The sequence below is a fragment of the Centrocercus urophasianus genome, unplaced genomic scaffold (genome assembly GCF_019232065.1).
Source record: "Centrocercus urophasianus isolate 14NV4802_14NV808 unplaced genomic scaffold, USGS_Curo_1.0 seq_17, whole genome shotgun sequence".
NCBI classification, from domain to species: Eukaryota; Metazoa; Chordata; class Aves; order Galliformes; family Phasianidae; genus Centrocercus; species Centrocercus urophasianus.
Genome location: NW_024884722.1, coordinates 2,462,546 through 2,485,713, shown reverse-complemented (window position 1 = coordinate 2,485,713; position 23,168 = coordinate 2,462,546). Strand labels below are relative to the sequence as shown.

The following is a 23,168-nucleotide window of genomic DNA, read 5'->3' as shown; positions in this document are numbered from 1 at the left end:
CTTTTACAAAACGTGCAAGGATGGCTGACCTCAGTTCCGAAGGATGGTCTCCTGTAGAGGACTCCTTGGTACGGAGGTGGGCCATTGGTTATGAACTGGAGGAGAAGTGAATCTTTTCTGCAAACTTGACGATGCTTAATTTTGCTTTCTGGCCTGTGGTGGATCCTGGCAGTATTCTGACTGTAGGGTTTTGTTTTTTCTTAATATATTCCTTAATGAGCTACTGAAATGCTTTTTTGAGCTTGGAGGGAAGTGGAAACGGTACTCTATCTAAATCTAAAGAATGTTCAGAAAGATGACATTTGTGGTTGTAAAACTTGATCTATGTTTTTGGGCTGTAGTGGCGAAAATACATACATTTATAGCATCATCAGTCTTCTCATGTTTATGTAATTTGTACATTGAATGTGATTATTGATGTAAAGACTTGTAACGCAAGTAGCAGCAGTTATGGAATTTCAGTTTTATCAGCAAAATATGTACTATCTCTCGAAATATTTTTCTGCTCCATATAGCTTTGTAACTAAACTGAAATAATTACAGTGAGAACTATTATGTGTAATTATATAACCACACACATAACAAAAGAAACAGATGGATAACTGGAGTAACTATTGGCCACCACGCTTGCCCTTTTTTCCTAACGTGGTATAGTATTTCCTAGCAGTGCTGCTTTGTTTAGGGTACTGTTTGTGTTATTTTAGTACAGACCTTTTTATACATCATTTTCAGAGGCTTCTTGTAACCAATTTCACCGAAAGGAGCTGGAATAGCAAAAAGTCTTTGTGTTACCCAGAAGAAGAAACAAGTGAGAAAGCTGAGGAGTTTTGCTCTGTAATTTAGGGACAGGAAGAAAGGGAAGGTGTATGTGATCAGTGTGTGCTTGTAGGACCTTGGCTTCTGGGCTCTCTGTTTTGTACAGCTTCACAACTTAATTGAGCTTGGAGAGACCTTGATCGGATCCCACATGAAGCTGCCCTCGTGAGGAGCATGAAGTAGGAGTGCTGGGGAAATGCTGTGTGCTGGCAGCAGCAAACTGTATTGTTCTCCTCTGGTAATGGACCCAGTGCTGGAGATGGTAAATTGCTCATCGATTGCCAGCAGAGCTGCACGGCACATGGCTCCTGAACCACTTGGATGTGTGATGTCTGAAAGCACAGGTGGGAGGTGAGGAGCATACAGACAACAGCATGCAGAGAGACCGAGTGCTGCAGGGCACCTGAGCCCCTCACAGCGCGGAAATGCTCTGTGTGCATCTTCCTTCTTCTCCAAACAAAGCACAGAGGTACTGACAGCATAGATTTGAAGTCCTAAATAATACGGTAGCGCATGCTGGGGAGCGTGGCTGAGCCCTGGGACTGCCCAGCTGCCAGGGAAGGGTGCTGAGCTTGCCCAGACTGAGAACGCATGGTTGTAGAGGTTTTCTCTGATTTCTGGGATAATAATTATAAAAAAAACTTAGTAATTGAAAAAGAAATAAGTTGCCTCTTGGTGCTGATGACGGTGCTTGGAATACCTTAGTAGGCTAATGGGGCTAAGTGGAAGGCAGCTCAGTTGGTACCTGTCTTTCTAGCAGCACGCCTGCCTGCCTCCCAGCTGATGCTTCAGCCTGTAACACAGCCATCATTGTGGCAGCTGGTCTGCAGGCAGAGATGTTGGCAGCACACAGTGGGCTCAGGGAGTGCGGCTGGGTGCTTTTATTGGGGAATTAAGTTGTCTCTGCTCCAGCTTGGTGTGCGTGTAGCATTTGGTGTATCAGAAACCAAGTGAAATGAAAGCAAATGGTAATGTAAAAAGTATTCCTGTAGTGGACTTTGGGACAGGAAATATCTCAGCACTGAGCCAGATGGAAGTAGCTGATGATATTTGAGTTTCCAAGTCCTGACACAGATGGTGAACAATTTAAAAGTACGCATGCTTTCAAAAATGTGCTGTGCATATGACTCCAGTGTACAGATCGTGACCCTGAAATGGCTGCAGCTGATTGAGGTGGTTACTGGGAATGTCTTACAAATGCTGTCCTCTGAAGGGGAGGTTGTGCTATGGTTTTGATGACTAAGTAGAAATACGATTGAGCATATTGTTTAGGTCAGGAAGGTTATAGATAAAGGCATGGGTGATCCTTTAAGCTTTCTCTTGACTAAACCTTAGGCTGTTTCCCCAAATAGGAGATTGGACAAGCTTGTCCTCTTGATTTCTCTATTTTTTTTTCTTAGTTATTTGTGGTCAGAATGGAGAACATTACCATTTTTGCTGTTTCATGCAGTCTCTGGCTCGCTTGTGATTCAGAGCTCTGAAGAGCAGTGCTTATGTTCAAGCCTGTAGGATGCGCTCTCATTTGCAACCCAAACCTATAGACAGTGATGCTTATTTCAGGTCTGTAGTTTGCTCTGTGCTATGAGGTGGTGCTGCCTGGTGTTCAGCCCTTTGCAGCACAGTGCTGAGACTGAGCAAAATGGACTTGTGGTACACAGCAACACATGAGAACCTGCTCATCTTCTGCTCACACAAAGAAGTGATAGTATATATGATGTTTTTAATATGGTATGCTTCTTTGAATGGTTTCCTATCTTTTTGTCTGTATCTCTTATTTTTCTGTAGCCAGTTTTCTGCACGCAGGCATTGTCTGCCTTGTTGCCCTTGCTGAGATTCCTTCCTTCCTGCTTCACCCTTGTCGTTGATGGGGAAAAGTGTTTATCCTTCAAGATTTATAGCTGGGGGGAAAAATGGCAAATGCAATGGAGCTGTTTGCTTCTGTTCCAGTAGCCAGCTGTAAACTCTTGTCACTTTTTTTGCTTTGTCACAGCAGGCGGAGGTGGAATCGCTGTGCCAGCAGAGCCCCTGCTAATGTTTCATATTATCATTACTAGATGTTGGTTGTCTTCCCTGTTGGTTCCCAGCCTTGCCAGTGCTTCTTTCACTAGGAAATGTAGATGGAACAGACCTGAGATCATTTCTATCTCCCTTTTAAAATTGACTGTTTTATTTCTGTGGACCAGTCTCTCAGATTTCCAGTGCAGAGACTAAGTCTTACAGCAGAAACACTTACTGCTATGAGTAAGTTGACGTAAAGCACAGTGTAAATGAAAGCGTTGTGTCTTTCTGTTTTTAGTTTAGTTTTGGACATATCTGGGCTTCTGCCTCCAGTAAGAGCTGCTGTGCTGGCTGCAGTGTGCAGCAGCCAACTCTGGGCTTGTCAGGGATGCCTTTTGCTGCTGACAGCCCATCTTCTGTCCGTGTGTGACTTCGGTCAAGTTTTTGCTCTACATGTGTCTCTTCTGACACTGCTCACTGTTCACCAGGCACAGACAGACCTGGTGTTCTCCCACTTCCCAGGTGATGGGAGCAGCGTGCCCAGGACCGACTCAGCATTGTTGTAAGGCTTTGACAGCTGCTGTGTTTGTGGGAATTTGCTCCTTTGTCGAGCGAGCTCAGAGATGTGACAGAGCACGGGAGGGGGGGAGCAGTAAGTGAAGGCTCTTCTTCCAGAATTTTCTGCTACTGAGGTACTCTGGTGGGAGCAGAGAGCAGATATTTGTGTGGCATGGAGGTATTTCCGAGGCAGTACTTTCCATCGTGTGTGATTCAAAGGGATAAACAACAATCCGGGAGTTTTGATGGAGAGCCAAATATTCTTATGGTATTTAATATTACATTTTGTTTGTTTGTTGGCTTTTGTTCTTATGGGTTTTACTGCAACTAAGAGTCTACAGGGATTAAAAAAAAAAAGACATTGCTGTGGGTGGCATAACATCTGCAGTTACTTTAGACTGGGTGGCTTCAATGCGGGTCACTGCTGTGCTAAGAACTCAAGAGCAGTTTGGGAGAGGTTAGGGGGCTGCTTCTGTGGTTGTGGCTCTGGGTTTTTGGACTCTGGTCTGATACAGTCAGTCCATCCTCGAGCCTCACTCCTGGGGTGCTGGTGCAGGTAATGCATGCTCTGGTGGCTCTGAGTCCTTTTGCTGCAGCTTACAGAGGGTTTTTCATTAGCAGCCTTTTAATCAGAAGGAAACGTCTTTGAGGAGCCAGTGAGGCTTCGAGGAGTGCCTGAAGTGACTTGCTCTGAGCTCTGTGTGATGAGTCTTATTTATTAAATAAATAAAGGCAGGGACTTGGATATAGCCAGATAAGCACATTCTAAAGCAGAGTAAGGAGAATTACTCAGTTGTGATATTGTTTACATTTTTAGAAGTTTTGTGTGGGTTCAGCTTGTTTGAGTTTCCAGTTGCAAGTATTCTTGAAATGATTTATGAGCAGATTTTTATCAATAACTTGGTGCAAAGGAGGCCTCTATTTACAGAGCTGTGGTAACTGTGATTTAAATGGTTCAGATTGGTGACTCACCTGAGCAAATGCAGAAAGCACTCTGAACTTCTGCAGCTGGAGCACGTGAAGGTGGACATGAGAGGGAGATTTCAATTATTAGGAACTGAATATCTAAAGCACTGGGATGACTTTGTAAGTTCTTATAATCAAGGCATGATCTGGGAACTGTTCATATATCAAGATACTGCTCTAAGGTTGGGAGTCCATGTGTTGTGCTTGTATAACAGTACCTGCATGCTTCTTTAATGTTTGCATTTATTTCACTGCCTGTGGCCAGTGAGCTGGGTGAGTCCCACTGTGAGTGGTCCAAGCATTGGGTGAGATATTCCCACCAGGATTAGTTGGAGCAAATGTATGCTGATTTTTGTAGGAAGAAAAGACTTTTTCCTTGGGCATGGATACGTGTCGAATATAGGAGCAGCTAGCCGTATTTCTTGTGGTTTGTTTGTGCTCAGATAGCTTTGTGTTGAGGTAGGGATCATGAAACTGATTAATAAGTTGAAAAGATGAGAAATTGGAGCTGGTCTAATTAAAAGTTATTAGATGGGTGGAGTATTTTTACTCAGACCCAAGAATTGTAAGGGAAAGTGATTATGAAGGGCGTTTGCAGTCTAGTTCACTACAAAGGTGCAGTGACAGTTGGAGCTTGCTGAATTCCATCATTTGAGCAGATTCAGTGTTTCTAGGCTGCTTTGGAAACCATCAGAGTGAGATGGTTGTCCTTCAGCCAGCGTTGGCCATTGGCACTGCTGGCAGCTGTACAGTGTGTTCCTAGCAAAGGGAGCCAGTAGCTGGAAGGGTGCTGGGGACACAATGTGCCAAAAAGAAAGCCAGAATAGTCTGCTCTTTTCTTATAGCAGCTGGTTGGAATAACGGCGAGCATTGATGCATTCATTGCATGCTTCTCTACTGCAGGTTGACCTGAGAGTCTTGCTGGTGTCTCCAGTGACTGTGCTGGCTCTTGCTGAACCCTGGACAAAATGGAGGCTAGGTGCCCAGGGAGTGAATGTGGCTGTAGTAGCACGCATTTAATCAATGTCTTTTGGGATGTAATTGGGAATGTTGGTGGGTGGCCATCGAAAGGCTGCTCTGGTCCTCAAAGTGCCACTTACCAGTGTGACCTCTCACAAAGGAGGGCATCTTCCTGCTGCCTTCTGAGCACCTGCTAAAAACCTTCCCGGCAGCAAGTGAAAAACAAGTGCTGAGTATCACTGAGTTTTCCTCTTGACCCTAAGGTTCCAGGTGCAGGCTGGTGCTGCTGGAGCCTGGGGCTTCCCAGGTGTGTGGGCTGGGAGCTGCTTCTGACCTGCCCAGGCGTGTGGCTCTGTGCCATCATCTCACTTGAGATGGAATTGGGCTAGATCAACTTGTACTTGGCTAGAAAAGGTTTAAGAGCAATCAAATTAGCCTGTGCTTTACAGATGTAAATCGAGGATCCTATTGATTAGAGAGGTGGGGAGTTCTAGTTGTGCAAGCAGATTATTCTGTTATTCCTCTGCTGTTTTGTCCGTCCAGGAGATATGTGTGTTTGATTTATGGAGAGAGTAAAATGTGATTCACAGCTCTTAAAGAACAGGAATCCTATATCAGTTTTCTTCTCCCCGCTTCTTGCAGCACGATCATCCATCAGTGTGAGCTAGAAGCAGTGTGGTGCTCCAGATGGGGCTGAGCCCAGAGCCTGGCCCCCAAAGCCCCGAGTGAATCAGACAGAAACTCTTTGTTAGCATTAGCTGCCAAGCCAGTTCTCTTGCTTTTCTGAAAGCTGCATGAGTCATGTGGTTTCTTATTGGTTTAGAGAAAAACAATTTTTCCCTGTTTTTGCAAAATGCCGCTCTTCTAATGCATTCAGTGCTGTTTGATTAGTGTCCTTGGTTGCATTTTTGCATTCATTCCTGTGTGCATGAGATGCAGTTTCAGGGGGAAGTGCCACACGTTTCCTATTTCTGCAGTAGCCTTGCTGTTGCGGAAAAGAGGTGTTTGTGGATCAAACTACAGCTCTTAGCAGGTAATTCTTCTCTCTGGCTGCTATTTCTAAGAAAGCAGAACAAGCTCCTCAGGGATTATTTGCCTGTGGATCCCTGCTTTTATAGTTTTTGCTGTTGGAGGCAGCTTGAAGGGCCAAGAGACAAGGTGATGGCAAGCAGAAACAAATTGAGTAAGGTTTGATGTGTTAAAATCTTAAAATGCCCTCTTCCTCCCTTCCCCTGTCTACAAGCTTTCCTGAGAGCACAAAACAGGAATCTTGATTTTGTTTTTTTCTTTTTTTTCCTGGGAGAAATACAGGGGAGGAAGAGCAGTAGGAAATGGAAGTTCTTCCCATCGCCCCGCTGTCGCCTTGCTGCAGGCTCTTGGCTCTGCATCATCAGCTCTGTATTGCAGTGAATAGTGTCTTGCAGGGGCCATTTTTTTGCTAACTGTTTCCTCAGTAGTGTGATAGAAGTTTTATTGTGTTGAACTTGATTTTTACAGTCCATGGAAATGACTATTAAAATATAGCCGTGACATTAAGCTCGCTGCTGCGGAAATGCTCAGGGAAAGGCACCCTCTTCACAAAAATATGTTTGGTGAGATAGAGACCTGCAATAGCAAGGGGAAAAACTTGGGGAAATGGGACTGACGCTTCAGGCATCCTCGAGTGGAGCTACAGGAGTGCTGTGTGGGCTGTGTTTGTCAGAATCCTCATGCAGATAAAACGTTCTTCTGTCTGGATTTGGTGCAACACCAGCAGACAGCTGAAAAAGGTATTTTCATAAAAATCTCTGCTTCATCCCATAAGCAGCAGGTGCTGGGGAACTGAGCATCCACTGCCAGCCCTATACCCAGCTTGTATGAAAAGTGATGTGCCCAACAATTTAGGAAGTTACATGCCCTGCCTGAGCATCAGATTGGTAGCTTGGGATTCAGTGTCTGCAGACTTTGGCAGTGGGAGTTTGTGCTGTTTCGGCCTGGAAAGGACCAGAGGGCTTTGCACCTCACTCTGGTGCAGTCTCTCTCATGAACTGTTTTTAAAATGGAGGTCATTTGGGGATGCATGCACCTGATTCTGTGATTGGAAAGGTGATTGTGAACTGCGCTGCTCCGTTTGGGACCTTCTCCAAGGCTGTGGGCACTGCTGGCTGAAGTTGATGCTGTTGCCCTCCTGTGCTTGGCCACAAGGTCTTGCTTTCTCTGTTTTCTATTCACTGTATTATTTTTTTTCTCTTGGTTATCACTGAAGAAATGCCTGCTTGGGCCACTGATCTTTTGTGCAGCCTCATTCTGATTAACTGGCCTCTGTTGACTCCTGGCTGGCTCACACTGCATCTGTGCCAGCACTGACCGTAAGCTGCACGAGTTCTTCCATCCGGTGTTTAACTCATTTCCTCCTTCCTCTTCCTCGGTGTGTATTTCGATGTGTTTTAGGAACAACAATATCAAAGGTTTTGCAAAGATTTTGGGTAGAAGCCATTTCAGGTTGCAGCTGTTAAAGGCACAGAGGTCCTTCAGGTGCACCGTGGCAGGGATGGAGCAGTGCGTGGTTGCATTTTGTCATTGCCTTCTTTAAGAACATGGCCAATTGACCACCATAGTGAGAGCCAAGCTGTTGCTTTTAGTGGAGAAGTACAGGAAAATCAGGGGAACGTCAAAACTGTGTGATTCTAGGTTAACAGAAGACAAATGCCAAGGCATCTGTCTGCCTCTTGACAATCTTTTGTGCTTGTGGAAGTCAGAATTTTCCTGACTACAAATGCCAGCGTAGAAGAGTTTGGGTTGTGTGATTATTGCATGTCATGTATTTCAGTTAAGGGACTTCTTAATACTAAAAATTAATTTAAATGTTCTTGATTGTCCTTTATGTTACCTATGCAGTATGCCACATTATTAATATTGCAGTTGGTGGTGATCTCTCTTTTTTTTTTTTTTTTAACACTATTTTTGACTTCATATCCTCAGCACTTACTGGTTGAACATTCAGAGCGCAGATTAATTGGCAAAAAAGAGGAGGGAGAAGGTTGGTAATAGTTGGAATCTTCATCAACTCCCTTAGAACAAGTGTCTGTCTTCAAAGGTGAGAGGAGCAAAAGCCAGAATTTGGATACTCTTAGGTAGGTCTAGGACTCCATTTTATTTCATTTCTTATTCATGAGCATCTTGTTCTCTCCTACATGAGCTCTGCCTGGAGGATGCAGCAGCACAGTGCTTACACTTCTGGAAGGCAAAATGACTTCAGTTTGTTATTTTTTCTTTTTCTTTTATTTTTTCCTGGATTTACAAAGTCTCTTCAGCTTACTAATTCATGCTGGGTAGTGATAAGAGACCAGATGTTTTGCAAAACATCTTGCTCCCCTGTGCTGCCATCTGTTCCACAACCTGACTTAGTGCTTAGTGATGCTTACAGCTTGGGTGGCCCTTGGCTTGCTCAGCCAGCGAGCTCAGATTCACCTCTGGATTGAGTGTGTTCCTGTGCAAATTGACTAGTTTGTTGCAGTTTGGATGACAAAACAACTGAAGTACTGAGAACTATGATCTCAGCTTGGAGAAACCAGGGATGAGAATGCAGAGAGTGACTTTAGTGACTTGGGAAGGTCTGTGCTTGGTTGCCCTACAGATGAGGCAGTCATCCTTAGCAAAGCTTAGGTGCAAATCCTGGTCTGTGAATTTGTTCTTTGTTTCTTCATTACCCTCTATTGTGATAATTGGAAACATTTCAGGGTAGGTAATGGAGATCTAAGGAGTCACTATAACATGGAAATCCAACACTTCTGTTTAGATGAACAGGAGGAAAGTCTTCAGGTTTCTGATGTGCTTTCAGTGGTAGAGATTTGCAGTAGGCATTGCTTCTATCTCTGGTTTCGATTTGCTTTTATGAATAAGCATTATTAATGTGTGTGGGATTTTTTTTTTAAAGATACGATCGAATAAAGCTTGATAATATGTTAAATGTGTGTTTTTTTCTTTCCAGAGCGTAGAGTTTAATGCAGGCTTTAATGCAAAAATATTGTAGGGAATATTACGTGGTGACTTTTTTATGGTATCTTAAGCAACCTCAGCTTTCATACAGAGAAAAGCTTTTTCAGTATATGCTGATGTTACCTTTGTTTGCTTTTTACTGCTTTTCCTCTTTCACCTCTCTTTCATTCTTCTGGTCTTGCACTCTTCATTTCTCTAATGCGCACAGGTTGATGAATGCAGTCCTGTAGAGGTGTTTGTTTTATATTCTTCAGTAATAAATGGGGTTTAGTGCAATTACTGTAATGCCCTATTCATTGTTCCTTTCTTTATCAACTCCTGGAGTTAAAAATTTGTGCTTTCTGTGCCCACACTAATCCCTTTGCTTTTGACATTTCAGTACTTTTGTGTAGATCTGCTTCTTTCCTGCCTTGAAAGGGGGAGGCTGGGTGAGAGCAGTGATTGCTACCAGCTGCTTGGTCATCGTGGCTGGGAACTCAGCTGATGAGCACAAATATCTCTGGTGCAGAAACATAGCTGTCCTAAGCAGAGAACAGCAGTGTGCAAAGGAGAGGTGCTTCAGGATGCTTTCTGTCACTTGTGACTTCACATTCTTTTTGCTTGTGCTTTTCCTGCCGCTTTGGTTCTGGTCATTGAATCCCAGAGCTGGAACTCCAAACAGGCTGACACAGATAACTGATCTGCTGAATACTGCTCTGTATTCACGTCAGCCTGGTAACTGAATCCATCCACTGCTCCTTTTGATCAGCTGTTCCTTACTCATTGTCAGCAAGCGCTCTGAAACCCCTGCTTTCCTGTCATGGTGAGGTGTGGGTTGCTTTGGCTTTTATAAGCAGGGTAGGTGTAAGGCTGCAGCTGAAACAGTCTGTTTGTAAGTCAGTACAGCAGTGCCCATCACAGGGTGGTTGAGGGAGTGTGGTCCATAGATATGATCTTGCAAATACGGTAGACTCCTTTAACTCTAGGTGAAATCATAGCTAATGACGCCTGGAACTGGGAAAGAAAGCTTGTCAGTTCTTTCTCTGTAATTTTGAGAAAACGTTGTTCTCTTCTACACAGTAACCTTATAAATGTAATTAGGAAACGGTGGTCAGATACAGATGACTGCAAAGAACACGGCTCTTCCTGGAGCACTGAAGCTTTCTCCCTTCATCTTTTGAAAGGTCTTTTTCAGGGAGAGCTGCCCTCTGGAAGGAGGTCCCCTTTATAGAGTATTCCTTTGCTCACCTAAAGCTGATTCCCGTGTGCTGGGCATGAGGAACCTGATACTTCATCTCTTCTGCAGAGCATTCTCCAGACTGGGGGAAGTGGCAGAAGTGCTTGAGCAGACATTGGTGGTGTTTCTGTGGATGGGCAGCGTGCTGGTTGAGCCAGAAAGCAGCATCCTTCTTGAGCTCATGACTTGTGGTATCTTTTGGCCATCACTTCGTAACGTTTCTCTAGTGTGCAGAGATTGCATTGTGAATAGTATTGTTATAAGGAGGGGAAGTGTTTATAGGAATAGTTTATAGTTTGCAATAGGAAAAATGCTTGACTGTGCCTCTTTGATTGTGCCATGCCCAATCTGAAAGAACACTGGAGCACTGAATTAGTCTGTGTTAACCATGAGATTAACTTGCTTGCGCTGGGTCTTAGCTATGCATCTTTAGGTACTAAAGTATCCATACTCCTAGCCTGTGAGTTGTAGCAAAGATATACATAATATATTTTTAAGCTGATTTATTGGCTACATAATTCCTTTTTGAAAATACTGGGCCTTGATCCATAATTCAGTTGTGCCTCTGTATGTTGTTGACCAGACAAGACGTACATGTACCAGTTTTGTGCTTTATTCCTCTGTTTTTTCTTTTCCTTTAGTTAAAGTGTTGTTGTTAGCTCCAATCTGACATTTGATCTGTCGTAACAACTTTTGATGTCACTGCATAAAGAATCCCCCATGCTGGGGGTTATCTTCTGGCTTTCATAGGAGTATGCAGTAGCTCAAACCTCGTTTTGCAATCACAGGGGTGGAATGTGCTTTATAGTTATTCCGGTTGTTTGTTTCATCATCTATGAATGCTGCTGCAAGCCAAATTTTATTATTTTGAAATAAGCCTTCCTTCTTTGGCCACCACTCGTTGCTCAGCTGGGGTCAGTGGGAGCTGTCATGGGTAGTAATTACTGCTCAATGGCTGCTTGTCATCTTCAGTCGAGAATTGGTCATTACAGTGAAGTTCATGTTACATGACCCTCCTCATTGTGACAGACACCAGTTAGCACTCGGATATAAATTTTAATGTCTTTTATTCACGGTTGCCTTTGATCCTTAGTGTTATTCAGTTTAAGTGCTGGAGAAATGGTTCGCTGAAGTGCGAGCTTGCTGCAGAACTGTTTTTAGTCTGTCATAATGTGAACTTCTACTGGTTTGGGTGTTTGGTGCTGCATGGTGAGATTGCTCATTAGGGTCTCCGAGACGAAGGATTCAGATGGGCTCATTCTGCACTTTGAGCCCCCTCAGGTTCTCTTGAGTCTGGTGACAGCTGTGACATTCAAGAAACGTAAGTAAAGGCCAGAAGTTTGGATTTAAGCATCCAAACTCAGAAGAGTTCATGCTGTCTGATTAATTTCATCTTTCTGGTACTCCCAAAAACCCGACAGAAAAAAATTCCTGCTGAGTGTTATCAAACAGACTGTCCCTTGTGCTGCTGTTTAGGAAGCGTGCCATGTATTCATGGTTGTTAACATTCCTCTGCTCAGAACAGTTCAAAATGTTAATTTTTGTTAATGTTTTTCACTGAACGCTCTCCTCCTGTAGAATAGCAATTATGGCTTTGAAATACTGTGTTCCAGATACCTGGCAGCCAAGGATTTTATCTCGTTTTAATAATGGGAAAGTTAACAAAAACATTAAAACAGGGATAGCTAGCTTGGCTTGTTTTGATGTCAATAAAACTGTATCGCTTTCTAAAGCCCCCATTACATCCTGGTGATTATTAGCTTCTGCAATCCGCTTGCTCTTTATACGCTTTTACCTTCAAGTGTCCTTTCCTAAACTATGCAGGATCCTATGCTGCATATGTTTTGTCCTTCCTATTTCTATTGCTTTTTTTTGTACCTCTTTCATTCTGTATACCACCCAGGAAAGAACCAAGGACCCTCCTCACGTGTTCGATGTCAGGAACGTTGTATGGTGGGGTTCGGTACCTTCTGACCACGTTTTGAATGCTGCTCTTCTGTTGCTGACCTCCCTGCTGCAGGGCTGCTCTGCTGGGCTCACCTGGAACCTGGAATAAATGGCCTGGGGGGAGCAGAGGTGGTGCCTGTCTGAGACCTCGCTGTTGTGTAAGGGTGGGTTTGTGCTTTCTGCTATAGGTTTTGCTTTGAGGGTTTTGTGGAGGTGCTTTGTGACCTGCAATGAGAATGTTACCTGGAGTTGTTGTCCTGTGAGCTGTTTTGGTTTAACTCTCTGTGAAGGTCTCGTGCGAGAGGGGCTGGGCTGATCTCAGTTACACCAGAGATGCATCTGCATCTTTCTATTCTGATAGTGGTAATGGCAGAGAGCAGCTGGAGCCTTTGTGGGCAGTGCTGCACAGCTTGTATGCCTGGGAAATGGTGGGAAGGCAGAAATAACAGGTTATACAAGGGATGGCTGAAAATGTAGAGATAACTTCGATGGAGGTAAAAAAGCATTATTGGAATCTGATCATTATGACAAATAACGAATCTCTGTGCTCTGAAAGCTCCCACTGTAAAGAAGAGATCTCTGTTCAGAGGAGCTCAGCCTTTTGTGTGCTGGAAATACAAGGCTAAGAAATCCGTAGCATCTCGAAGTGGGCTATGAATGAACCTCTCATTGGTCTGCTTTCATTATAGTTCATTAACGTCAGTCTCATGAAATGCTGGGCTTGTAGCCTTTGGTTGTGCAGATCCTACCAGGTATCAGAAGGCTTTGTCTCTTTCAGAGGGATTTCTTCCATGGGGAACATCAAAACCAACAAAACCAAAGCATAGTTTTAGAGGCTGTAAGCTGTAACTGTTTTCTAGAAATTTTTGGAATACGTTTTTCTTAATCAAACCTATTTTGCAGCATATTTGTCAGATGAAGGCCCAGTGTTCTTCGAGCCATTCCTGATTTTAGCGCTGCTTTTGTGAAGTGTGGGGAGAAGTGGCCTTTCCTTTACTTTGCAGATGTTCTTCTGCAGATGACAATTCTAAAAAACTTCCTTTTCTATCATTTCATAGAAAGCAAACTGTAAATAATTGGGGGGGGGGGGGGGCGGGCTTGAAAGTTGAAGTTAGTGTTTGTAATGTCAGGTCACTGGCGAGTAGGGTGATGCATCTTTTCTACTTGAGTTATTTGCTGGCATATATACCTGACTATTCAGTCTGACTTTCTTTCTTTCTCTACAACACAACAGTTTTTCTTCTTCTCAGAGTTTCTCCCGTCCAGAATTGAACTCTGCGAGGTGTCAGCAGCCTGCAGGTCAATGGCTGTGAGGCATGAGCAGTTTCCAAAGCTTCCTTCCAGCATTTGCTGCATTCACTTGGCTTTAGTGTAGGCTGAAGGTGATCGTTTAGTGCTGCTTTAGGGCAGATCAGCATGTGAGGCTTCCTGCAACACACTGACACAAAGTACTGGAAAACAGACAGGTTCAAAAAAATTAATTGAATGTATTGTTATGAAGAAGCAAAGCATTGTAAGTAGGTTCAGAGGCTAACTTTGAACAGTGTGCGTGTGCCTTTTGAGATCTGCTCTAAGGGAACATGCTGTTGGATTGAGGAACTTGACCAAACGTACCCAGAAGCTGCACAAGGAGACTGAACGTAGCAATAATGAATAGTAATATCAGTTGTGTGGAGAAGTAACAATCTTGAAAGCTGTGTTGCCTTGCATGTGCTAACTGCCTTGTTTTCTCTGTCTAGCTCTTTACAATTACGACGCGAGGGGACCAGATGAACTTTCCTTACAGATAGGAGACACTGTGCACATATTAGAAACATATGAAGGTAAGCTTGCAAAACGTGCATTGTCCAAACATTGTTTTTACAACTGCTTTTCTGTTTGTGACTTCATCATCCCGTATTATCAGGTGATGAATTACTTGCTTTCTTGCAAAGGGACAAAACACTTTGTTTTTAATGAGCACAGAATTAACCAGTGCTAGATGTGAACGAAGAAGCGTGTGGTCGATACCTGGTGAATAACCATCTCCTTTCCTATGAAAGATGGATGTTCTCACAGCTTTATTTGTATGGATCGATTGCAGCATCTGTCCTACGTTTAGAGAAATGATAGATGTTTTTGGATACCCTTGGGTAATGCGAAGGCATCTGCTGCTAAAAGAAGTTTAATCTGAATTTGAAAGTCACCGGGGTCCTAAATTATTTATGTCTCTTGTGAGATTGGATACATGTGCTACAGTGCTATGACCGATTTCAGGCTTTCAGATGCTTTGCTTGTTTTGATATGGAACGGTACAAGCACTAGGCATAGCAAAATCCTTCCTCCTTGATGTGTGAAAAAGGGGATCGGGATGCTGTGTTTGATAGTCAACAGAATGTGAAAGTTGTCAGAACACTTTTCTGCTCTTCCTTGATCCAGTAGCAAGCCAAATAAAATCCATCTCTTTCATTACATCCTAGGCTGTAAATTGCGTAGCCTGCTGCAGACTGGAGAGATATAAGCGACATATAAACACTACTTTTCTGAAAGAGAAGGCAGGCTCTGGAATGGGCTGCTCAGGGAGGTGGTGGGGTCACCGACCCTGCAGGTGTTCAGGGACATTTGGATTTTGTGTTGAGGGATGTGGTTTAGTGAGAGCAAATGGTGATAGGTGGATGGTTGGACTGGATGGTCTTCAAGGTCTTTTCCAACCTTGGTGATTCTGTGATATAACTAAACTTTGCAAATGCCTTTTGTTTGCTGTTTTGAATGCCTTTGTTTCTAGACCTTGATCTTTTGGTCCGAGTGCTAAATTAGTTTTAGATATTGATTTAATCAGTTTTTTTTTTTTTTTTATAGTTACATCTACTCAAACAGTGTTATTTCAACAGATGTAACAAGCTTGATTCATCACTACATGCAAGTTAATTTTCTCTTTGTTTCTGGGTTGGCATTTTCCTGTAAGATTCAGGTTGCCACTGGAATCTCAGGTTTGACTATGCAAAGTAATTTTTCTGTTATATGAAGTTATATGATTTTTTTTTTTTTTTTTTTTTTTGCATTAGTTGTTATTAAAAGTAGAAAGATTTAAATATTAAGCAGATTAGTATTTTTGTGTATCTAAATTGATTTACTTAATGAATGTGGGAGAAACACTGAGTCCTGCATAGGGAGCATGAAACCGTGTCAAATTGTGACTGCTGGTAATTTAATGGGATGGTGGAGATGACTTGCTTTTCCTCTTCGACTCAAATAACAGAAAGACCTTTGTGCTCTCAGCTCATGGTTTTGGGCTTTTGACATCTTTGTGTGACTGGGATGAGTTTACATTAAAAGAAGTGCAAATAAATTAATGTTCTGCCAAGCATTTTGTACAATAGTTACTCATTACTTCCCTGCTGTGATGAGAAATGAGCTGCTGTAGTTCTTACCTCTCTTCTTCACAGAGCTGCCATTACTGGGTAATTATTTGAGCTCTTTGATCTTCCAGTTCCTTCCCAGGGCCTTTGGGAGGATTGCCTCAGGAGAGCTGCCTTGGTGTCTGCAGGTGCCCCATGTCCAGCTGCGCTCACACACCTGCCTGGAGGGCTGCTGGATGGGGGGCTGTCTTGGAAGCAGTGGCTTGGTAGGGTTTGGCAAGCAGTGGGGTTGTAACTGCTGCCTTCTCTAAATCCCCTTTGTCATGAAGAAGAGCTTATAGCAGGTTTTTGCTGTAAGACCAGCCGGGCTAATGTTGGATTTTGTACTGGATTGGATTGCTACTGTGGACTCTGCTTATATGTGCTTCAAATGGTACTTGCAGGTTTTTTAAAAAAAAAAAAAACACAAAAAAAGAGAACTTCAGAATTTAATTTTAGTACTGAAACATTCTCATCTTTTAAAATTTAGTCAGAACAGTGTACTTGCTCTCTGAAGTGCTGAACCGATTTTACAGGTATTTTCACTTGCAGTTTCGGTGAAGTTTGAGGCTTGTTGCAAGCAGCTGCTGTTTGTATCGAGGTGATGGGATTGGTGATGTGTGTGTTTTCCACTGTTAAACTGGAATGTTTCTGCTCTTCAAGGACCCAAAGGAAAGATGAAGCTCCTTTCTAACAACAGTTGAGAGAATAATGGATCATTAAAGTCAAATTACTGTTATTATTTCAGGTTGAATTGCAGAAAATTTCATTTTTCCATTTGAAAATTTCCTGGTGCGCTTCTTAATGTGAACCTTGCAGGAAAAGCTGGATGATAGCAGGGCCGTGTGCCTTGATAAATAGCATTCATGTGTCAGGAAGGAAGGGTTGCTTTTTCAAGTAATATCCCTAAACAGATATTTGCTGCATTCTGAACTAGCACATGCCTCATTTTTGTTGTCTGTCTTCTGTTTCTTTATATAATTGGGTAGAAGTCAAAATGGAGACGTGATCAATAAGTAAGATTTATTTATTAAGGAGAAATGCTGTGAGCTATAGCAGTAAATAAGCTTTGAAGCAAAATGTTTATATTTGAGCAGCTGCTCATTTTCTAGAGCTGCTATAGAAAGGTGTAGTTTAGGTTCCAAAATAGGCAGTTTAAAATAGTATTTAGTTATTGTTTATTGTTCTTTATTTATATATCTTATTTTCTTTTTTAAATGTAATTAATACCTATCCTGGGTAAATGCATAGCAAGTATCAAGAACAGTGCTGGCCAAGGGTTTCCTGTGCCCTTTGCAGGTGCCTCCCTTTTCTTTGTTGGACATTTACTTGGATGGGTACTTCCAGCCACTGTATCCCATAGTATTTTACAGGGAGAGGCTCAAAACCCTGTCATGTGCAGCTAAACCACTTAAATGCCCACAGCAATTTAGAAAACATTTATGACATCAGCCTGTTTTCCTCTCACTGATGTTTTGTGTGAAGCCGAATTTGCTGTAAACAGACCAAGGAGGATCTGAAATTGTTTGCTGGATTCTGCAGGTCAATGTTTGACATCAGATATTTGTTCTCTTTTCCATCAGGTTTTCTTTTTTTCACTTGTTTTAGACCTCCAAAGTGGCAGAGGTTAGAAATGCTGGGAGTAAAATGAGGCAGGGCCACTGCATAGGTGAGAACAGCTTCGTGATGCCTTTGCACCCATGTGTCACTGCCTGCCCTGCCCTTGCTGTATTTGGTGCAGGAGATGGGGAGGCAGCTTCCTGCATCCGTGCTTCTGCTATGAAAGGGGAATTGACAACTTGAAGAGACATTATATTTTGGCTTAGTTAGAGATGGCTTCTCCATCTCAGCCGTGTCCTGGTTCAGGCAGCAGGATGGGTTGGGAAAAGAGGTGGCAGAGGTAGAGCTGTGTGGCTGAGGGACACATGGTGGTGGCTGTGGCAGGGCAATGGAGCTCATCAGTTTGGGCCTTGTCCCCACATGGGCACAGAGGACAATGGTCTGGGGCAGTGAGAAGATAATGAATCTCTCCGGTGGCAGATGGTGAACAGGCTGAAAAATCCTCCGTGCTTGAGACTTCAGTTTGTATTCCTTATCCTGGAGTGCAGATAAGGAATTTTGCTGTAAGAGCAGATGCTGTCTACCAGACATCTTGATTCATGTTTGTGTTTTTAGTTTTTGCAAACTTCCGCAGGACCTCTGCCCGCTTTTCTGTTTTGTTTTGTGAACTGTAAATCCTGAAACATTCTTGTCTTCTGAAGAGGTGACAAATGGCTGATCTTCAATTGAAAACTTGAATTTGTTCAACGTAAACAGGTTTTAAAATCAAACGAACAGTAGGTACCAGAAGGTTAATGCTTCTAAGTTGGTTTTGTTCACGTTGGTGAATCATGAATTAAAATGAAATGAATCTCAGTTGAATGCATTGTGTGGAATACCATCTCTGCCACATAGAATTCCCCTTCAGTTTTCCCATCCTCCTCAACTTTATAGCTTTTGGGCTTTCTTTTAGCCAGGATGCTCACTGTGTGTTGGTGCAAACGAGGCAGGGGCTGCTGAGCTGGGAAGGAGCAACTGCTGGGAGGTGTAAGGTTTTAATGCTGTCTCCTCTTTTTCCCCCTAGGTTGGTACAGAGGTTACACACTGAGGAAGAAATCCAAGAAGGTGAGTGCTGCTTGCTTTTCTGCGTGACATGGCATGGTGCCTTTGGGGATCTGCTCTGAACACAGATCTTTCCGTGTCATGTTGCTGCGTGGCAGTGATCTCTGGGAACTGGGCTACTGGACTAAATGGGAATATTTCAAATTAACTGGAACTTACTGTAATGAGATCCAGAAACTTACTTGTGTATCTATTTTTTTTTTCCTGAATTTAAGTGTATGCATACGAAGTTACTTCAGATAGCTTGATGTGCATTAGCTTGTGCTCTGCAATAACATGTGTGCCAGAGCCTTCACCTCTGTGAAAGTTAAGAGCTTCACATCTCAGCTGATCTGCTTGCAGGCTGACAGTTTGCTGTCTGTTAAATAACACATTACCTGTACAGTGCAATTGCGTCTTGGAAAGCGATGAGATCTACATTGTGATTTTTCAGTCATTCTCCATGAGGGGGGCAGTAATCTCCTGCAGTGCAATTTAGCCTGGTTGTTCAGCTTGAAGCGTGCATGAAGTGCTGCTGTTTATAGCAGCTTTTCTGAAATAAAAAGTAAGGAAACAGCACAAATGCTGCTCGTAATGTTGCATTTTATTTTTATTTTTTGGCTTAACTTTATAGCAGTCATTAACCAGAATTACACAACTTTTATCTGTGTTTTTTTTTTTTTTTTTAAGTTTTAAATTAAAACACTTAAAATTTGCATGTTTGCATGCAGAGCTGTTGTTTCTGAATCTCTGAAAGTACTGAGTTAGCTCTGTGGTTCATCCCACCCATTTCCTAACCAAGCCTGGTCTGTGTTTATTTCTACTCTATTTTAGTGCTTTCTTTTTTCAGAGATGTGCTAAATTTCTTACAAATCATATTTAGTGAGCATGCCCCATTCAGCCTGAGCAGAATGGATGCATTCCTCTTGGCTTAAATTGATTCCAGGTGTTGGTGTGTTTGTCCAACTGCAGCTAAACGTAGTAACTTCTGAAAGAAAACTTATTCTATGGTATTGTAGAATTGAAACCCTTAAAATGTGAAGCTTTGGTAGAGTTCTTTTTAAAGGCAGTGGAAGACATGCTTGCCCGTAGATATTAAGAAGGATGAGTGTGCTCTTTCCCATCTGGGCAGCAGGTATCATTGCTGGTATTGCTGTAATTGGTGTGTCTTGCTTGCATGCCAGACCTTCTGGTCATCACTGTGTTCCTCCTCTGGTGACCTGCATGACCTGTGCCACCTTCTTTCTCCCTGAAGCTGTTCTGCCCCCCTTGCTGGGTGGGTGGGTTTTGGTGGTGCTTGCTGGTTTCTTTTGCTTTTTGCTTGCTCCCTCCCTGACCTCTCTCCCCATGTATTCAAACAGGGCGTGCAGCTCAGAGCTCAGGCACTTCAGTGACTTCTACAGAGATTGTTTTTCATCCGTCTTTGCAAGAAACAGTTTTGCTTTAAGTTGCTTTGAAGTAGACATAACTTTATGACATAAAATGAGCACTGCAGTTGAGTCTTGTTTGAGAGACTTCTGCTATGCTCTGCTGAGAGGGATGTAGGGAACAAAGCACAGATTGAGGAAGGAATTACTCAGTTTTCTAAGAATTGTTTTGCATTCCCAAACAGAAAATGGAACTGCTTGCACTATGAACAAGTTGGTGGGAAGTTATTTCTTCAGCTTGTCTTGAATTATATTTTTAAATATGATTTTATGTTATTTTCCAATTATTACTTTTAGAATCTTGAGAGTAATTTAGAACTTTTTTTTAAAAGAAGCACCGCTTCTTTTGCAGTACTGTCTGCTGTGGAGTTTTTTGGCTTGTCGTAATAGCAATACATTGATAAGAGACAGTACTGTATGTCAGCTATGGTTGTGATATGGGATGGTTGTGTTCTGCATGTGCATGCAGTTAAATGTATGTCATGCACTTGAGCCCACTGTGCACAGTCCAACCATCAGCCCATCACCACCATGCTCACTAAATGTAGCAGCACCCCTTAGTCTCCATCGTGTGATGTAGGTGAATTCAGTGGTAGAATCCTTCAGCCATGCTTTCTCTGTTGTGTAGTATGTCCATCTCGTAAGATCTGGGTGCTCCAAAACGCTGAGTATCTATTTGCTAAGGTTGCAGTAACACTTCATCAGATGGTCATGTGTTAAAACATTTAAATGGATGTTTAAAATAAAATATTCTGATACTTAAAAGGGTGTAGTGGCTCCATGAGGAACTGGCGGTGTATCTTGGTGGGTTGTTAGGTGATAAATGTATTATGTGCAACATTAATTTTTCTTCCTCTCCCTCCCTCTCAAAGGGCATATTTCCTGCCTCCTATATTCACCTTAAGGAAGCAATAGTCGAAGGAAAAGGGTGAGTTTCATTTGAAAAGATCACAAAAAATCCGTTTTTCTATTTGCGTAGATGTAATTTCAGTGTGTTATCAGATACCTTGCACTTGTTTTCTGCTTGTTAAGGAGCTCATGCCAGCAGTGTGTGTTTGTGCAGCAGCAGAGGGGCTGCTGCCAGTGCTGCCATCCCTGACTGCATCTTCACAAAGTTGAGCTGCTCTGCATGGATGCGAAAGCTGAAATCAATTGATAATTGATTCATTTTCTTTGTAGCTTTTATGGCTCCCTTGACACGTAGATGAACTTCTACTTAGATGAACTTCTTCCAGTCCACCTCTGTTTTAATTCCTGATTTCAGTTATCACACTTTGTTTATCTTTTGACCTTCAAATCCTACCGCTTCTGTCTGATCTACTAAAAGAGGCTTTTGATATGTGATACCTTCCTCTTTAGACAGATGAAGTTTCAGGCACTGAATTTGCCCCTGCAGTAAGTCTTGTAAACTGGACCCCTCACTGAAGCCGTTGTCCAGACATCATTTCCAATCTCCTTGAGAAGTTTCCTGCCTTCCTGCAGCACTGCTGTGCAGTGAGAGATGGTTTGTTTTGTGATGCTCCTGTTTCCCTTGTCTGATGTGGCTGTAAATAGTTGGGGCTGGTTTTCCTTTAGTTGCTATTTAAGCTCAGATCCTTACATATCAGACCAGTATTCCTGGCTGTGCGTGTTAAAATTCATAACATTGGTATAAAAAATTCCTTAAAAAGCTGGGAAAAATACCAGGAATCAGAAAAACTCAAAATTAATAAATGATTAGCTAGGTATGAAACGGAGTGTAACAGGATTAAGCTATTTTATTCCTTTGTGCCCGATTTATTTTTATACACTATTAAATATGTAAATGATAAAAGCACTAATCATATGATTGCTGCATAATGACAACTTTCTTGCTGATTAGAAAACTACTTTTAAGTACACTACTTTAGAAATATTAAAAGGCCTGGCTGCTGTTTTGTACTTGGATGGCACAGTTTTAAAACCAGACAGAAACGTATTGGTAATGACCTGCATGCCCCATTTTCTTCGTAAGACCAATAATTTGGAAAACAATTAGACATTAGTGTCATGCTATTGCGTGTGCTGCATATCTGGCTTTCATCTTGGTTGCTCCTTGTAACATCAGCCTCTCAATAACAACTGATACCATGAGGTATGTATTGGTGTACTGTGAGTGTACACACAAGCAGGGAAAGAAGCATGAGCCCGATAGCACAGCCTCAAGTCTCTGCTAGCTATCCTTCACGTCATGTGGTAGTAATGGCGTGCTCTGCTTCCCCTCTTTGGGATGATATATTCTTGGTTCACTTCTAAACATGCAATCAGTGGTGTTCTTCTGAAGCCTGTCGTCGTTGGGCTGGTTTTGGAAATGACCACCAGTTCCTTTTAGAAACAGCTCTGCTGTCCTACCAAAACTATTACTTAACTCAGCCTTTTTTTCGTTTAAGGCAACATGAAACCGTTATTCCCAACGAGCTGCCCCTGATTCAGGAGGTCACCACAACGCTGCGGGAGTGGTCCATAATATGGCGGCAGTTATACGTCGTAAGTAGCGGTTTGTAATCGCAGTAGGACGTGGTGTGTGGGGGAGAAAGTGATGCCATGGAAGGTACAGGGAGAAGTATGAAAAAAGAGGTAACGGATTGCCCCCTCTCTTAAGGTTTCTGAAGGCTGCTTTATGTGGAACAGCTCTTCAGCATCGTCTGTGTTAAGGCACAAAACTCAGAAGCCTGTCTGTATATTTTATGAATATTTTGCATTTCTTGTGCAGAGACGGCTCTGTGGAGTGATACCTTGTTCTAATAATAACTTGGTGAGCAATTATGACTGACTAGACAGAAAATCCTTTTTTATGAAGTGTTATTATCCAGAATACACTGTTTTTAGAGGTATGCATTGGGCTTTCCCAGTCTGCAGGCAACTGTGTTAAGCAGAGAAAAAATGTTCAGGCTGCTAGTCTTGGAGAAATTCTTATATTTGATGCCAAATTCCTTGGTGTAAACCTCAACCTTATGGAGATTTATCAGTGTAGGCCTTGTGCTTGTCAGTGCTCTTGTACTTGATTGATTGCTTCAAATGTATTGACCCTACATTTAGACATTGCATGAAATAAATTACTTTTTTTCTTTCTCACGTGCTTAAGTTCTAAGCACTTAAGAATACATCCTTGGTAACTTGTAGCAGTAAATAAGTTTTTCAAATGGATAAATAGAGAAGAATAATATCTGTGAAACAGCACAGGGGAGAAGTATCTATAAGTAAGGTGCAAGTAGCATTCAAACATACAGCTGAAAAAGCAGTTCCAATGTAAACCAGCAGCATGGT

At 42.5% G+C, this 23,168-nt stretch overlaps 1 protein-coding gene across 2 annotated transcripts in view; it reads left to right on the top strand.

Moving 5' to 3' along the window:
* Nucleotides 1–23,168, top strand: part of DOCK1 (dedicator of cytokinesis 1) — a 272,410-nt gene that overhangs the window by 5,966 nt on the left and 243,276 nt on the right. For both annotated transcript variants that reach the window (XM_042817852.1, XM_042817851.1), the window contains exons 2-5: nt 14,179–14,262; nt 18,440–18,480; nt 20,756–20,811; nt 22,292–22,388. In XM_042817852.1, coding sequence (XP_042673786.1) covers nt 14,179–14,262; nt 18,440–18,480; nt 20,756–20,811; nt 22,292–22,388 — 278 coding nt within the window. The remainder of the gene's footprint in view (nt 1–14,178; nt 14,263–18,439; nt 18,481–20,755; nt 20,812–22,291; nt 22,389–23,168) is intronic.